Source organism: Zootermopsis nevadensis, unplaced genomic scaffold, assembly GCF_977971745.1.
Source record: "Zootermopsis nevadensis isolate Lab colony 2312 unplaced genomic scaffold, Znev_1.0 Znev_ptg000013l, whole genome shotgun sequence".
Lineage (NCBI taxonomy): Eukaryota > Metazoa > Arthropoda > Insecta > Blattodea > Termopsidae > Zootermopsis > Zootermopsis nevadensis.
In genome coordinates this window covers 3,705,582-3,724,205 of record NW_028259145.1, presented here as the reverse complement: position 1 = coordinate 3,724,205, position 18,624 = coordinate 3,705,582, and the positions used below count along the sequence as shown (strand labels likewise).

The 18,624-nt window shown below is 38.2% G+C and overlaps 2 protein-coding genes across 5 annotated transcripts in view; one reads left to right on the top strand and one right to left on the bottom strand.

Moving 5' to 3' along the window:
• Nucleotides 1–18,624, top strand: part of LOC110836960 (UDP-glycosyltransferase UGT5) — a 183,366-nt gene that overhangs the window by 120,549 nt on the left and 44,193 nt on the right. The gene's annotated exons all lie outside the window — the stretch shown is intronic.
• On the bottom strand, nucleotides 570–13,928 carry LOC110836962 (UDP-glucosyltransferase 2-like). Of its 2 annotated transcripts, none has more exons than XM_022078721.2 (6): nucleotides 13,820–13,928; nucleotides 7,844–8,084; nucleotides 6,118–6,704; nucleotides 4,514–4,736; nucleotides 2,619–2,835; nucleotides 570–2,323 (listed from the first exon to the last, which is right to left on the bottom strand). In XM_022078721.2, exons 2-6 carry the CDS (start codon nucleotides 8,082–8,084, stop codon nucleotides 2,026–2,028), a joined length of 1,566 nt encoding a protein of 521 aa, XP_021934413.2. In that variant the 5' UTR covers nucleotides 13,820–13,928; the 3' UTR covers nucleotides 570–2,025. The 2 variants fall into 2 exon arrangements, with proteins under 2 accessions (XP_021934413.2, XP_021934412.2); XM_022078720.2 differs by having other exon boundaries at nucleotides 13,755–13,911.

Here is an 18,624-nt window from a genome sequence, read left to right as displayed (position 1 = left end):
GAGCATTTGGAAGACACGACGCAGGTGGGAACTGAATGCAGAATTTTAGTTGGAATAGCTGAAGGGAGAAGAGATGATAATTATTTTTGGCTTTCAGGCAGCTGTAACATTACCTAACACAGACCTTTAGAAATTTATGATGTGGTAGAAGAATATTTTCGTTCGTGTCAGTGGCAATAGTCATTACTGAATAAACATTTTCTTGGATATTATCCATCGTCTAGTAAATGTAAAACGTAAAACGACGTTTCGGAGATAGGGATTAGCTCTATCTAGTGGGCCCAACTGAGTAGGAACCTGAAGACGGAGATAGAGTCCCATCTCCGAAACGTCGTTTTTTACGTTTTATATTTACTAGACGATGGAAGGTCCGGAGATAGTGATTAGCTCTATCTAGTGGGCCCAACTGTGTAGGAACCTGAAGACGGAGATAGAGTCCCATCTCCGAAACGTCGTTTTACGTTTTATATTTACTAGACGATGGATAATATCCAAGAAAAATTTTATTCAATTGACTCTTTACCATCGTCAAGAAGTTTTAGATTAAATAATCATTATGTTTCGCAACCTTCTTGTCTCTTAAAATCAGTTTTTATTACATGTACCATCTACTTTAACATGGGATAACTTTACATTTTGACCACAGAGTATGTTCAATATATCTGTGAGTTTCGTACGAGTCTGAGAATAAACATAGATTATTTCATTAAACAGCACTCACCAATAACGTTTACAAAATCAGTACATAACTCAAATGAAGTGCAATTTGTCAGTTTTTTTTAACTGAGACATGTGCTTCTTTTTGTTCCCGGGGACAAAGCAGCAGTTAAAAGTTCGCTCTGCTTTGTAAATAATAACCTTAGTAGATACAGCAGCATTAAATAAAAGTCAGCTGTTTTCCATTCCAAGAAGGAAAAAAAAAAACTGCCTGGACGGTGCAGCTCTTAGTGTCAGTTGGCAGAACTATATTTATTTCTTGGGTCCGCTGTGTACTGCTCGGTCGGCAAGTATTCCTCCTGTATTACATCGTCCCATACTTTTTCTCTTGGAGTTATTCTGAACGGTTAATAAAAGCAGTGGATTTGTCCGAGTAACCGCCACTGAGCAGCGTTCCTTCTAATCGGATTTCTACGCTATATCTCTTTCTCACTGGAAGGCATGCCGTCAGAGGAGTGGGCATCAACATAGAATTGAGTATGCTGTACCAGACATAACTCACGAGACCTTTCTTCATTACAGTGGAAAACATTAATACAGTTTCACCGCGTGTGTATTTGTTGCTAATATTAATCCCCTTAATCATTATATTAATGCGTTTTGAATCATTTCTGATTTACTGTCGTCCATTATGAGGATACATTTGTTGTTTATGTATTTAAAAAAAGATAATTTTCATAACTCAAACGAAATTCCATGCTCTCTAAAATCTAAACACATAAAACAGCCCTTTGTTTGTTTTGGATCAATATCGCAGTTACTTAAATAAAGTCACAAGTTCGGGTCCTAATTAAAGAAAATGGTACGAAGTCTGTAAATCTAAACATAATGCAGATATATGTATAAGTTGTGTGAAATTAGATACCTCGAGAAAACAACGGCTGTACCCTAAATATTGTATTTCTAACTTTTCAAATGATAATGATTTATACTATTAAGAATTTTTCGCAATTTGCCAAAACTGAAGAATGAAATTAATTATTATGCAGAGACTTGGTCACAATAATTTCAACGTAGGAAAACGTGTACCTCAGGGATGAGTGGCTATAAGAGAAAGAATAAATAGTATGATGATTTTGGGTAGAGCACTGTTTGCTTTAATACGGAATGATTCAGTAGAGACTTCGGACATATGCCAAGGTTCTTGGATAAGCCAACCTATGTTTTATGTTTGTGGTAGATGGTGTAGACATGAAGGTCATTGGAAATAAAAACTCCCTGCATAGAAGAGCAAGACAGAAAAACGAATACCAAGTTATAAAGAAGTGGTCTCTCAAACAAAACGCATTTTCCTGATTATCACACTCGTTAATGTTTCTTCTGTTTAGTAATACTCTTCTTCGGTGATGTGCTACTGCACACTTTCTTAAAAAGTGTCCTGCAAATCAGAAACAATATGAAAGAAACGAAAAAGACAGAAAATGCTAAAGCAGCGATGACATCTAGCAGGAAGTACTGGTACCAGGCGAGGTCGAGTGCAGATGAACGCATGTGAGGCGCTCCCTTGTGCCTGATCACGTACTCCGTCCAGAACACGGCTTGCTCCAGCGGTGTGAGTGGTTGGTCCCGGAAGATTCTGGACACGCGTTGGGCGTTCTCGCGGAACCTTTAAGAACACGGAGATTTTGCAAAAATGAACAAACCGGAAGTGTCCTTGTTACAGTGCATATTATGTGGTTTTCTTATGAAATTCTTCAGGGTTCTGGAATCACGCTGGGCTGCAATTGGAAGAAACAGCAATGCGGTTTTTGGATTAATTTTAAGAAGAATTTTTTCCGATTGAGTGCCAGAAAATCTTCGAAATTGAATGGGGGGCTGAAATTATCGTTGTTCCTTGTCATTTGGATATTGTTTTCTTACATGTAACTGACGAGTCCGTCTGAAACGTTTTGACACAGTACCTGGGTTGAAGTGCCGACTCTATCGCCCAAAGAACAGAATCCGTCGTGATGTTTTCAAACTCCAGTAGAATTCCGTATCCAGAATTCACGGCTTTTCGCATATTCAAGTGCTGATCTCCATATATTGGGATTCCCAGCAAAGGCACTCCACGAGTCAGGGCCTCCTGTTTGCTCAGCAACCCTCCGTGTGTGATGAAGAGCTTGACGTTTGGGTGAGCTAAGGACGAGAAGTTTATTAAAGTTGGTTAATATCTGAGTATTAATGTTTCTCAGGATGATGTCACTCCAATGGGCTCTCCTATTTCTAGTATTGTGGCCGAAAGTTTACCACAGAAATTCGAAAAGAAATTCTACCCAGACATAATCAAATAGAGACAAATAAAATACATTCATGACGTTATAGTTGATTTGACGAATCTTTCACCACAGCTAAACACATTCTAGACGATCATAACATGCATAAGAAATTAAAATACAATACGGAAATAGGGAATACTAATAAAATTAACTTTTTAGACATCATTATCCGTAGACACACAAGAGAATTCCAACTGGGCATCTACAGAAAACACACATTCTCAGACACAGTAACACATAAAACATCAAACCATCTTAATTCTCATAAACAGGCAGCATTCAAATTTCTTGCAAACAGATTACATAAAATACCAATTGCAGAAGTGGAGTTTGGTAATTGGACTGAGATTATTAAAAAATAATATACAATAATGGATATAATTCAAGAGACGTCAAAAAATCCTATGACCTAATCAAAACACAAAATCCCCTGTCAATGCACCCCAACCCACCACAAGCAAGAAAATATAACCCAGGTTTACGTAATTTCCAAATAGCATTAGAACACTTACCAATATATTTAAAAAACTAATTTAAAGCGGCTTACAATGTCAATAATATATTAAAGTACCGATGTAATTTAAGAATACATAATAAATACAATTACAGTGGTACATCAGTTAAAATGCGTTAGCTGTGAGCAGGTCTATATTGGCCAAACCGGTAGGGAATTTAAAACCAGATTCAAAGAACATGTTCACGACATAGTCATAGTGATTATAAACCCTGCACACCTTTTGAAACTGACGATGAAACCCACTCAACGTTGGAATTCACAAAGATCCAGGCAGGATAGCGCAACCACGTCTTACCGTAGACCAACAACGACAAACCACAAGTAAGTCTTCGGCCAGTGGACATTATGCTGCTATGAGTGACCCAATTTAGATAATATACACCGACTCTTGTGCAATATAAATGTTCAGTTTGCTATTACATAGGTGTGGTCTTATAAAATATGTTTTTATGCACAGTGTTTTATAACAACTCATTGATTTATGATTTTAATAGACGGATTAATGGACTGAATTAAAATGTTTTCGCCATTGATGATGACTTTATGAGGTGGAAATGCGTTTAGCACGAAGTGTTTTTAAAATGTATACAGTTTTGTTTGTATGCGTAATTTTGAATTTTTATTGATAAATGATAGAAAAAAGTAAATATGCTTCATAATGCACGTGGTTCTCGCCGAATTGTTCTATCCAGTGCGTGGTGGCTAAGTGATTTTCTGTTCAGCAGAAAGAACAAAACATTTTAATTATTGTTATTGTAATTATTTACTGTGTTTCTTCCAATCATCCGACTTGCATAACATAATTTTTGTGCCCAAAACAAATATTTAAGCTAAAACAAATGCTTGAGAATAAATATTTCAGTTACCGAAACGTTCGTGTGGATGTATGTGTAATTAGTAAGAATTATGTTGAGAGTAAGGTATTATGGAGGGAAACAGAAGGTATGGAATGTGAACAAGAATCCATTTGATAAATGTGTTAACTGGATTAAGGAGGATTCGCTGCCTCTTTGTAACTTACCCAGAATATCTGACTGAGGCAGCCACTTCCCCAGTTTCACGTTGCTTGGTTGTCCTGGTAACGATTCTATCTCCCACTTCCACAACACTCGTTGCTTTAGTTTAGAGAAGGCTTCGAGGAAAGCGTTTCTGGCAGTTTCAGGCATGAGGGACCCTTGCAGGACAGAACCCATACTGAAGTAGATCACTCCTTGTGGAGATTCATCCAAGTACTTTTGTAGGTCCTTTAACGAGACAAAATATATGAATACTTTATCACATTGATTGAAAGCATGACGTTCTATTACTGACGAAGAGCGTTATAAAATACAGCCAATTTGCAAGTAGTAACGAAGAGCTAATTTAGTGTTTGGATTGCTTGTAAAATTATCTTAAGGTGTGTGAATTTACTGAAATGATACTCGATGTTACTGCCTCATGGTCATAAGGTCCTTATGTCTGTTTGCCTTTAAGGCGGCATGGATCCACATGTCTGTGACATGTAGATTCTGGCACGTGTTACTCTTTTGACTGTACAGTGATTTATTGTTCAATTTCACTACGCATTCCAGTTATAGTTGAGATTCAGTTGGAGACCTTAATAATGTGTCCACCACTGTTGAGCAGGATGTCCAGTAGTTAAGTAACTACATAAACTCTCAGAATACTCGTTAAAATTGTTTCACTTTCTTGGGGATACAAATTGTTTATCGTGAGGGCGATATTATACGTATGGATAATTTTATCCAAAATTCCGCGTATACATTTTAGGAATTTATATGAAATGAATATACTAATATAAGTTTAATCCCAGCAATGTGTTATTTTGAATTTTAAACGTAAGTTAACATAATATGCAAATTTTAAGACAAGTTAATGTTGCACTGTACCAAATATGAGGGCACAAAATAATTCCATTAAGATGACGTCCCTTATATAATAAATAGTTCCGTAAATACTCTTGTGACTTCTCTAGCAAACAACCTAGAAAAGTGATGCTTAGTGTATGATACAGGTATCACATCTGTAAACGAGACTGGAATTAAAGTCAGGGGTATACAACAGGACAGTAGACATCCATGCCGGATTAAAATACAGAGCATTGATTGGGAATCAGAATATTTTGGAAACACTCATTATGAAAAGTAAAATAGTTTCTCTTTTTGAAATTTAAAGTTATACTTCATCTGCAAATAGTATTTTAATTCATATATAAGTCCGTGTCAGAGTATCTAAAAATAAATATTTTGCAATGTCCTCTGTATAACATGAAGATATTCATGAAAGTAGTAGCTCAAATCTTATATGAACTGAAAAATAAATTAGTTTTTATTAAGGCGTGATAGTTTCAGTATCTTAACCACGCATTATGAAATACAGTCATTGAAGTATTTTGTTTGTTTTAAATGCACCAATTGAAGTGCGTTCCTAAAAGGCTTCTTTATTTAGGCAATAACTTCGTGAAAAGGGAAATAAAACCATGAGACTTACCTGAACACGTGAACTTTCGTGAATTGGGAATTCGTGTCTCGTAACGATTTGAAATTATTTAAAATGTAAATAAAGAACTGAGTAAATATATAGGGAGAGTAACGTGAGGTCTCAGGTAACTGTGATTTATCTCACCTGAGGTAGTTCTTTCGGTGGCTGCACGTGCATACCGCCAACTTCAATCAAGTTGGGCATTAGTGGCCTCGGATAATTCAGGCTGAAGTGATTGTTGACGAGAAGTAACGAAGTGTTACGAACAAGCTCAGACAATGGGGGTATCGGTTCCGTTTCATTAAAAAACTTTCTCATAATTGAATCCTGCCTGGGTATATTATAAAACTCTTGCCCAATCCTGAAATAGACGCCGTTTACTGTATTTACCAAACGCTCCCAAAATGTCATATAATGGCTGAAGTGAAGAAATGGGTCGGGAATATATGAATAGGGATTAGGATTTCCGACCCAGTCTCCCATCCAAGGTGTACCTCCAAATGGGCATATCTGAATTATAGGAGCTTTGAATTTATGCGCGAACCCTAGAAAGCACTCGTTCATAAATGCTTCCACCATGATGGCATCGAAGTGGTGATCTTTGGAATGTATCAGAGCCTGAACTCGTGGATGCTGGAGAAATGTTACACAGTATGCAGGACCTGTGGTCCATAGAAGTCTTGAATGTCCAACTGTACTCATGTCTTTCATATCGAACACGTTCGGTATAACTGAAAAGTAATAAAAATGATGTACAGATCAAAATATTCCTTTCTGTTATGGTAATACAAAATTAAGATATGAAAATTTGTAATAAGTAAAAAACACGGCGAAAGATAGTATCAATAATCTTGTGTGTTTTGCGCACTTCTGGCTCCTGATTTGAAAGGAAATTTTTATAGTTTAGTGAATTGCATTATTTCAATACACCTACTTGAATAATTTGTTGAAAAATTGGAGAATTTTATGCATAAGTAACGCTTGATGCCGTCTTGCTATAAGAATTAATATATTTTTAAAACACATTTGAAAATACGTTGTACTTTTATTGCTCTTTCTTATTATGTCTTGTTAAGATCTGTTTGCATTTTCTAAATGTGTCTTAATATAAAATAAACAATCGAGCTAGAGAAAAATGTGAATGCCAGTTCGTAGTTAAAAAGAAATTAATAGCCATCTGAGTGACAAAATATTATCACCTTGCTCAATATTTCAGCCGAGACACTAATCAGTGAAATATCTTATTGCTTATTGCTTATACATTAATGACATATTGTTAGTATTGTTGTTGTTGTTGTTAGGATGGTGCACTTAAAGTACGTCACCATTTTTATATTCTAACGTTTAGTAGTAAAACATGTGAATTTTAGAATTTCGCAATATATATATATATAAATTTATTTAATGATTTTAATGATATATTCCGGAATAATTTTGCTTCTCATATGTACATTCGTCCGACATCTTTAATCCTTTCCGTTTCAACCTTCCGTCTTGTTTCTTCAGTAGATTTCAGAAAACGAGATAATTCGCTTTATCTCCTGTCAGAACTCGTTATAAACAAAATATCAGTATGAAGATTTCCGTCTTCTGGGTTGTTGCGCCCTGATGACGGAGACAGTATAACCTCTGCAATGTTGGTTAACATCGACCAGACTACACGGCGCAAGAACCCAGAAGACAGAAATCTTCATACTCACCGCTGTGAAAACCTCAAATCTTACAAAATATCAGTACATAACGATATTTATTCTTAGTAGTTGTATATGTGCAACACGTACAACGTTATCAAAACGAATAAAATAAATTATAATTATAATTATATCCTATTACTTGACATCAAGGTTCGCAACTGCCTGTATAAACTTACAGTGATCTGCCAAAAACGTTTCCACTTCAATGTATTTTAAGTTAGGAATGGGCTTCTTCTCTGGGAAAGGACTGATGACTGTCACCTGATGCCCTCGACGGGCAAGTTCCCGAGTCAGGGCAAGGAGGACTATTTGGTGACTCTTTGCTGGAAAGGGAAATATTCCCAGTATCTGAGCGCAGTGTGTCGTTGACATTAACGCAACAACGAATGCCGCCAGTCTGTACCACCACCCTGCCATCTGTCAAGAAGAGATTAATGCATTAGTGATACTTGTTTTGCGTTGTTCCCAAGACGATGTGGAAAAGCTGATTTTGTATGTTGGAATTGTTACCTGACAACAGCACCAACATTTCTCGTGCAGATATTACGTTCTCCTGAAAATTACGATAAGTCGAAGCTGGCTAAATTGATACTAGAAATTCTAGGTTTAAAGACGGGACATGAGAGGTTCCTTCGTGTTCGTGGACAGTGAGTACCTCATACCACGTCATGGTTGTCAGAGGCAGTAAGTTACTCCGAAGCGCTGGTACCACCTGCTAGACTACACGGAATCAGTCAGATGACCAAAATTCAACCATTGAACCATGTGGTCGGTTCACTTAAATTTAAAATAGGTGCTTGGGAGAGCATCCGGGTAGGAAACTAAACAACCATTTACCCACATGTAAGCACAGCATGACGGTCACTGTTAAACGCCAATGATATCTTTGCCTTTTACGTTTACAAGGATATCCACAGGAAAATTTTAATTGAAATAGAAGAACAGTGGCTGAGTTCTGGAGCAACTAACATGATATTTCTGACAAGTTCCTCATGTGTGCGTTCCATCTTTTTATTTTTAAAACCGTTCCAGCTTCGGCAGGAAATGACTTATTAAATCCGGACGATACTATCGTAAATTTGCATAATTTGTAGGCTGTAATAAAGACTTTATTCACAGCGTTCACTCTTTGCATCATATTGCACGGGATGTATTATCTGTGTAACTTAAATTGAGCGCATGAAATATTCCATTTCAGGAACCAAAAGTAATGTAAGCGCGCAGTTGATGCCGTAATACCACTCGTTCAAATCAATCTTCCGGTATTTGTCCGCATGTGGCATTTCTCGGCCTGCTATTAATTATAAATATTTGTCTCAGAAGCATCTTGTAATTGTAAACAAGACTGTATTTTAATATCTGACACGATCATTTAAATGTTTCCGGAGTGACACGTTTAAATCGTTTCTCTTGTTTTGTCTTTCAGATGTTCCACACTGGCTAGGTTTTATTCATAAGTTTAGTTAGGGCAAGGTGTATCTTTAGAAGGAAGACAAATCCACTGTGGCTTATCGGGAGACTTATTTTTACATATCTACCGACCTGCCTACCTTGAAATTGTCTGTTCCGTGTGTTACGTCTTGTCGCCGTGGGTATTACCAAAGCAGAAGGAACGTTAATTCGTGTACTAGAGCCAGTGTTGGCTATGATTATTTCAGGGTTGATTTGACGATGTGGGGTGCAGCACGAGTTATTGGTTGGAAGTGAATGTGTATCAAGTTCTAAGTTAGCCAATGATGAAGTATAACGCGGAAACCCGGTGAATTAATAAATGTTGTTATTGAGAAGTACAGAAATTGTATGCAATTTTACCCTGAGGCATGAATTCCTGAAGTCGCAGTTTTTAAAATCGGATACACACACACCAGTAACAAAATCCTGTCGAAAATACAATGTTCGTTGTGATTGACTTAGGGCCCTTGTCCACGACAAGAATTTTCGCCGTCCGCCGTTCCGATAGATTTACCGGGTTGGTAGTGATACATTGTTTCATATGAGAGTTTTTCCACGAGACATCACGGCAAATCTACCGGTCCGGCTGCCGGATGCAGCACCGGATTCCCACTGTAGAGACGGCAGCCGGACGGTGCACCGTGTTCTCAGTGGGACATGCATTAACATGTCTACGTGTCCACGTGCCGGCGAGCTCGCTGTCAGTCATCAGTTGGTCTTGAGAGAGCGTGCAAGTTTCTTCATGTGTTTGTGGTCTGTAGTATTCTTTCTGGATGCATAAAATTGTCAGTAACTTGTCATATGTTTCTTTTGACATTTCTGAGAAAAATGAACATTAACGTCGTCCTGTCGTAGTTTTTCAAACAGCGTACTAAATGCACCAAATATAAATCGTTCTTGCAACACAGGATGCACCCAATACCTTCTACGTCGTCGCTTTTTATTTTTGTAAAAATAATTTAGTGCAATGAGGGTGCATACTGTCTACAGATCACGAGAAAAGCCCTGCGGGGTGAAGTCGTTTCTGGTGCGGTGCGGGGGGGGGGGGGGGGAATGTTTACTGCCTGGTGGACTGGAGGGCTGCTATTGGTGGGAAGTGTGATACGTCAGAGTTTTACGCTACTACACAGACTGAAAACATCAAGCAGTTAAGAGTAGCGTGTAGTGAGCGCACTTTTAATGTGTTCTGTGGGTGTTGCGATAATATATATTCAATCACAGGCGATTTAAAGATGTCGAGTGTACGTAAACAGGGGAAAACTATTTACAGGGAAGCTGTGTGATGAGGAAGCAAGACCCGTGCAACAGACAGGGCAGCCAGATACGCGAGTGTATCTAAGGTTTTAATTAAGAAGGTACAGCGAGAGTCAAAAGGTAGAGACTAGAAGGGCACACTGTCACCTTTACACACGCCAGGGAAACACCGGCCTAGACCTACTGATAGGAATGTCAGTGATAAGGCGGACTGTGCATGAATTTTACGCAACACAGAAGAAAGTACCAAGCTACTGCCCATAATTAAACAAAAAAATGACTTTTCATGGAGTGTTGATTCTCTACGAAATATTTTATATAACTTAGGGTTTAAATGGAAAAAATATCTAAGTAAGCGCAAGTACCTGATTGAAAGGCCGGACATAGTAAATTGGCGAGGGACATATTTAGTGAATATTAAGACGCTTACTTCAGTGGTTGTGGAACGAATGCTTTTAGGTTGGCTAGTAGCAGCTCGTCACTCACCGCGAAATCTTGCGCACGCGCGCATATCGTATTCCTATCAGGGCGTTCCTCCTGATCTTTGGACTGTACATCCTTATCCATTCTACCTCACCCGTGCACAGACTCACCTTGACTCGAGTGAAACATTTTCCGCGCGCGTGCCGTCTCCGTGGACAAGGCCACCCGGTTTTGTATACCGGCCGGTTGAATTACCGTTTCGGCAGGAATTTTTGTCGTGGACAAGGACCCATTTAATAACTGGAGGCCGAGTGTTCGGGAATCTGAAATTCTCTTCTCACTTTCCTGTCTGGTGTGATGTCCCCATGCATGAATTGTGGAGTTCTGTCAGGCTGCTATGATTATGGTTCCTGCTGTCCTAGAGAATATCTCTGGCTTGTGTATTTAGATTCGAACTTTGGTCACTTGGAAGCAAGTGTTTATCTAAGCGGCCAGTAGTAAGAGGCGTTGGAAGAAAGAGCACGTCACGATCCGTGCATGCCTTGGCTTAATTCTCTCGTGTTTCTGACAAGCACAAAAGAGGAACCAGAAACTCCGAGTAACGGAGAACTGAAATATGAAGGCGACGGTTTTGATGCCAGTAACTGCTAAATTATGACTCGTGTGGTGTCCGAAACTGTCTTCTTACTGAGTTAATCTCAACTCACTAAACAGATGCAAACCAAACTGGGGAAGTAATCTAATAATTCAATTACATTTTCATTTGGGCATAATCGAGACAGGACTCGATTAAAATCACCTTACACGGCTGGTAGCCCGAGAAGATTTCATTATACTTAGTCGTGAAAGCTTCAGATCATACGAACTCCATTGTTTGTCTTTCTTGGGCCATGGGCTGATGTACGAGGTGCAATCGGAAAGTTTCAAGACTGTGTCAATAGAGGGCGAACCGTATGTAGTACAATCTTCTGCCGCTAGGGGGTGCGGCCTACATTCATAGTGAATCAGTGTGCCAGCCGGCATCATCGAATTAGCATTTGTTTCTTAGTTACGGGCGTTTTGGTAGTGCATTACACCGACCCTCCTGCGATTTCGGAATGGCGTGTGCATCAAATTTTGCCAAAGACTCGCCAAAACGGCTACGGAAACCTATGAAATGCTAAAGCAAGCATTTGGGGAGTCCGCAATGGGTCGTGCATAAACTTTTGTGTGGCATTCACGTTTTAAAAATGGCCGAACCTCTGTCGATGATGACGAGCGTTCTGGACGACCATCTTCGAGCACAACGCCCGAAAATGTTACGAAGATTCGGCAGGCCATTCACGAAGATCGACGTCGTACCATCAACGACTTGTGCGACATTGTTGGGATAGGCTAAGGGACCTGTCAGCTGATTCTAATGGAAGAACTCCACATGCGACGCATCCTGTCTGAGGACCAGAAGCAGAATCGACTTCTCGTTTGTCAGGAGCTGAAAGATCTTGCAAGAACCGACCCCAGCTTCCTTTCTAAGCTCCGTGTGACTTCTTCCTCTTCCCAAAGATGAAAATTCAGCTAAAGGGAAGGAGATTTGAGACGATAGAAGAGATTCAGGCAGAATCGCAGATGGTGCTTGACAGGCTGACAAAGAAAGATTTCCAGGGATGCTTCCAGGCTTGGCAGCGGCGCTGGGATCGTTGTGTTCACTCCCAGGGGAACTACTTCGAGGGTGATGGATGAATTTAATACCTGAGATAAGTGTACGGGTTTTTATAGGCGCAGTATGGAAACTTTCCGATCGCACCTTGTACATGTACTTAAGGAAAGAGTTTACGAGGTTCTACATGTTGTGGCATGACTTAGTGGTGCGTAAGTTCTATGAAAATAATAATTGCTGCGATTAATTTATGGGAAAGAAGGACCTAGTCGTGCCAACCTTCATTCGAGTACACTAAGTGATTATTCAGGGTAACATATCTTTGGAAGCTGAGAGAAGAACGTCCAGTTGATTTCGTTGCTATATATGAAACGCATAAAAGGTAATTATTGTTTAAAATTCAGGAATTGCTTTCGTCCATCCAATATTTTTAAGGATTTATGTTAAAAACAGGAATTTTACGTGTGTATTATTTGGTGAATGAAATGTAAAGGGCACTGAAGTATCAGTGACATTCTCAAACAATATTTATTAGGTATTAGTAGGTGGCAAGTTCACTCAGTACTGTTATGTTCGATTATGTAATTCCACAATTGATTTTATAAAAACGTACTTTTTATATAAATGCATGAGAATGTTTGTTTTTAGTTACTTAGAGATACACGAGAGCAATACGACTGTTTACGAAAATGAAACAGGATGATAACTAGATTAGACGTTTCGGTGTTCGATGAAGTTAAAGGAAATATACGCGTCCGTACATCTCTGCTATAAGAAACTGGCGAGTGAACCATTTTCCGCGTCGCTGTGTTTTGTAAATATGTGAAGTCAAATACGAGTCTAGGTATGTAAGTGTTTAATGTATGGAGCGGTTGCAACATGTATTTGATTCGTATATTGATATCAAAACTACATTCTAACTTTATATTAGGTTGACAAGACCTCGTAGAATGTTACCATTATCTCCATATTCGTAGTAATTTCGTCCGATCTTAACAACTGTATTAGAAGGTCTGCAGAGTCAATTGTCAGTGATAATAAATGAATTTAATTGCTTAATTAAGCGAAACCATGCGAAAACCTTCCACTGAAAATATTATAATGCATTTGGAAACTTTTATATAACGTTTAAAAGCTTCACAATGAGTAATGTGCCAGTGAATATACACGTTAACTGTTAATAGGTATGTCTAAGATCGTAAATTGTAAGTTATTGAAATATAAAAAAGTAACTATAATTATAGTAACTTATAAAATGAAAATTATACACAGTTGAACGGCTAATATATAGAATCACAAACCTTAAATTAACGTGAACTTACTTAGTTTTGTTAACACCTAGCTGGGTAGATTTATTCAATGTCGATGTAGAAATCTCATTACTCACTTGCTTAATCTCCTCACGCAAGACACACACACACACACTCCTTTGCTCACCGATTGTGCGTCCTCCAAATAAATTCCTGTAGTTTTTTCTTCAAACCGAGCTTCTTAACCTTGAGCACACTAGCGACATCTCGAGACCAGTATAGGGATCATTTGACTGCTGTCCTTGATGACGTAGGGCGTCTCTTGTAAAACTTGTTATGCTGTTTCATGGTGACCAGAAGATACACGAGTCTCGTTGAAGATTAGTTAAGTCAATAATGATGTAATTTAGTGATAGCGAAATGCTTTTGACTGATTGCTAATGATATTACAGGTCACTTGGATAGGCAGATTACACATTTGTAGTGGAAAGTTATAGGAATGATGGATGTCACAAATGTCACAACATATTTAATATTATCAAACCAAATAAAGTAATATCATCGTTTCTTCTTAATTTAACTGAATTAAGGTCTAACAATGTAATCGAAGTTTAATTAAGAAAGTCATGAAATATTCTGTAGTTCCTACAAAATATTCGTCATCGTATGCTATGTCTACCGTTCTCTGGTACGAGTTACTGATGTGATTTGTGTCTTGTCGTCGTTCTTGTACGACCTATATTCTGTGTTGTGTCCTCTTGCTCTAGGGCAAGCTGCTTCTTAAAAAGAGAATCCTCTGTTCTACAGGACACAATGAAACCGCAGAGAGTGTTCAGATATTGTGTACTGAAATTACGATAAGCTGAAACACGTAGGGCGTAGTCTATAATAAAATACTGAAACCGCGTTTTAGGTGCGAATTGTGGATTAGTGACTGTTAAACATTAAGAAATGGTAAGGCGGTACAATTTCGATATTTTTTTGGTCTTTATTTTTTAAAAGAGAACTATTTTTAGAACAAGGTTATATTGTGTTAAAATAGGAAGCGTCACACACAGGAATGTAGTATCAACCTTATAAGAAAACAAAAGAGTATTCATGGAAAGAATTTTAATATGAAAAACAATTGATCACAGTGACGAACAATTTCAAAAACAAACAACGTTTCCAAAGATTAATGTATTTTTTCTTAAAGCGCCGAATTCTTACTTGATATTGTCAATGTTCTACTCGTCATCTGTATCTCGCAGGACATTTCGGTAACATCGTTTCAAACAAGCGTCTCATCGGCTTTGACATGTTTTTATCCGAAGCCAAGTGCTTAGAAATCAAGGTTTTTCTTTTCTCCTGGAGTAAGGATAATCCCTCTAACAGTTGCTTCCTGCGTTTGCTTTGAACAGTGAGGTCCTTCGCTGGCCTTTGGCGTCAGTTCTCTGATCCTCGGTGGTTGGTGGAACAAGTATTCTTCCAGTTACATTTCTGTCCTGCTCAGTTCCATACAGTTGAAGCAGACTACTTGAAACATTCGTTTCGTCAGGAAAGACGCCTTTTTCCAAAGGGAAGATTCTTGTTCCTTTTCAGAAATGCACGAATTTAGTCAATTTCACCTAGTTTTTTCTCACTGCCCCATGGTCGTTTGAATAAATTTGTTTCGGCCAACGAATACGTCGCCCCCTGCCAACTTAGTCAGCACTTTTGCCCAAAACAATATTTTCTAAATGAAGAAGCCGATTTAACAAAACAGTTCTTTTAATCTGAATTAAAGATTGTCGGATGGCCACTTACTTCTCTCAAGTGAGTATTCAAATCCAGCAGACACAAGATTAGCATCGGTTACTATGTTTCGTGGTGTAGTGAATGCCACACAAAATAATTTTGATTCTCTCCTCATGGATAATGATCCATTTACTACTGCATTTATAGCTTTTCTCATGTTCACGTTTAACTTATTCGGCGTCTTAAACAGGCTACTTTAAAACGAAATTGAAAAATGTAGATATTGTCTTTAGAGTTTTAGCAAATGTGTGTTTAATTTATTTAATATTTTTCGTGCTTGAAAGGAAAAAAGAATTTGCCAAAGGTATTTAAAAATAAGATTTCTTGAATAAATAATGATTATTCTGTAATAAGTGAGACATTTTGTCAAAAGTATTTTATTTGAAGTAGATGTTGATAACATACTGTTTTAATATAATACTGATGGCACTAACGAAGAATAAAGAAAAAAAATTTTAACGGGAATTATTCTTTCTGTTCAAAATTGTACTTATTTTGTGAAAGAAATTTTACCCAAATGACCACTATTCAGCCACACAGGTAATATTATTTCCACTGACCATTCTCAGCTGCAGATGGAAATTAAAATTTACTTCCTAATCTTCTACCAGCCGATGCTGTTGCCCCTTTCTAATATGGCACTGTCATTTCTTATATGAGCCCTTCCTGTGATAAAGTCTCCACCAGAGAAAACTGGTAGTAATATCAAGAGAAATTTTAACACTGTTCTGAAATATCACTAAATAGTCATGGCCACCGATCTTTTAACCTTGGAATGAAATTCAGGATTTTCTTTAATTTTATGGAAACTGTTTCTCCTTACCCCGTTGCTGCTATTTGCTTAAAATTAAAGATCGAACATGGCGGTTGATGATTTGTATTCAAAACGTCCCAGATTCAAATCTGAGGTAACTTATTAGCTTCTCAAGAAGGCGTTTAACATGCTAAGTTATCCACCCAGATAGTCATCCGAGTAGCACAAAAGTAATTTACGCCTAAGTATGAATCGCTAAATTGACTGAGAACTTCAATGTACGTATATGCCAAGTTGAGAATCCTTGAAATTTTACCTCCGTGCCTTTCGACGCGTCCTTACTATGTCACTACAATTTATAATTAGATTTGTAAACAACCTGTTACGAGTCATCAAGAATACAAATGACCCTCATGCTGACACTTCTTACCTAACCTGATCAAAATTAATTTTTCTGATAGTCAGTATTAATTCATATAATTTACTTCGGAAAGAAACTTGACATTAAATTAAAACTCTTCCTATTTCAATAATAAATGCATGAGAGGCTTTGGGCACGTGGATGTTACATTTACTGTTGAATAGTTTGGAGTGTTAAAGACTAAGATGACGGTCTCATTTATAAGCAGCCTAATTCCCTAAATGCTTCGACACTGCAATCTTTCGCTTCAGAAGTGGATAACCCCGCAGTTCGTCAATAAACTTCCTGCCTTCATGGAACCCATGGGTTCATTACCGTTTTCAGAGGAATTCACTACAACCTCCTACTACAAGTCCCTTTTTGGAAGTAATTTAATATTGTCCACATCCTCGCACCCTATCTTTTAATATGCGCATTCATTTTAATATTATACTCTCCGTGCCACGGTGGTCTGGCGGTTAGAAGGCTGGCCTTGTAATCCTGGGGTCTCGGGTTCGATTCCCGGCGGTGCCCGAATTTATAACTTGTGTTGGGCAAGGCCGTGGTCTAGGCAACACGGAGTTTTCCTCCGGGGGCTTCCTCGGTTTCTCCGTGGCATCCCAATAATTACTCCATTCACACACAGAAGAAGGCAATGGCAAACCACTTCTGGATCATCTGCCAAGAACGTATATGAACAGGTCCCAATCCGAGAAAAGGATGGAAGGTCCTGTTCATATGGACCTGTCGGCAGACAGAACACTACAAATAAAACAAAAAACTCTCATATACGCGTTTAGTATCCAGAGCTGTGCAAAGTGTTCCTTATGCGTGCAACACGTGTTCCATGTACCATCAGTTTTATTCTTTTACGTAGCATGAAACAAATTATATTTTGTGAAGAAAGAAATCCACGTACGTCGATGCGTGATGTTTTACAACCTGTCGATTCAGCCTTTTAAGGGTCAAATGTTTTTATTATTACAAAATATCTGTTCCATTTTCTTTTCTTGGGTAGAAAGTCGAAGTATAGCACGCGTATAAGACAATAGTTATAATTGTAATTAATTTGGCGTAATTTACTTTGCACATGTCCAAGTTGAAATGCGAGTCTTTCTGACCTGAAAGATGGCAAGAATGCTACGAACTTTATCTGCTCTGATGTCTTTAGGGCTACGCATTTTATGTTAAGTATTATAAAATTCTGAATAATGTTATAAAAGAGGCTAAAAAAGCAGCATTACAGTAGACTTATAGCAAAATCAGACAATAAAATAAAAACAACATGGAACATAATAAAAAGGGAGATAGGAAAAATATATTTATCAGAACAGATGCCATCTCTTCTAATAAACAATGAAAAAGTAAATGATCCTGGAACAGTGGCTAATGCCTTCAATAAGTTTTTTCTAACAATTACTGAAAGCTTAAATTTAAATCAAACAGGGACAGAAGATGCTGTTTCCATTTTAAAAGCTGCATTTCCTGTAAAATTTTCTGGCCTTAATATCATTCCGTACCTGCCACGGTGGTCTAGCGGTTAGAACGCTGGCCTTGTAATCCTGGGGTCTCGGGTTCGATTCCCGGCGGTGCCCGAATTTATAACTTGTGTTGGGCAAGGCCGTGGTCTAGGCAACACGGAGTTTTCCTTCGGGGGCTTCTTCCCCGGTTTCTCCGTGGCATCCCAACAATTACTCCATTCACACACAGAAGAAGGCAATGGCAAACCACTTCTGGATCATCTGCCAAGAACGTATATGAACAGGTCCCAGTCCGAGAAAAGGATGGAAGGATCCTGTTCATATGGACCTGTCGTCAGACAGAACACTACAAAAAAAAAGTATCATTCCAACCACCGAAACTGAGGTGAAAAGTGTAATAAATTCCCTCAAATCAAAAAACTCATCAGGTTATGATGAAATAACAAGTAAAATTTTGAAAGCTTGTTCAGCTTTAATTAGCCGTCCATTAACCCACATTTGTAATCACTCATTATTCACAGGCATTTTTCC

Excerpts from the sequence above, each read along its gene's own strand:
- LOC110836962 (XM_022078721.2), bottom strand. The coding sequence starts at position 8,084 with ATGGCAGGGTGGTGGTACAGACTGGCGGCATTCGTTGTTGCGTTAATG. Across the intron at positions 4,737-6,117 it reads CACCGAAAGAACTACCTCAG|GACCTACAAAAGTACTTGGA; the intron begins GTGAGATAAATC and ends GTCTCGTTAAAG. Across the intron at positions 2,324-2,618 it reads GAGTCGGCACTTCAACCCAG|GTTCCGCGAGAACGCCCAAC; the intron begins GTACTGTGTCAA and ends GTGTTCTTAAAG.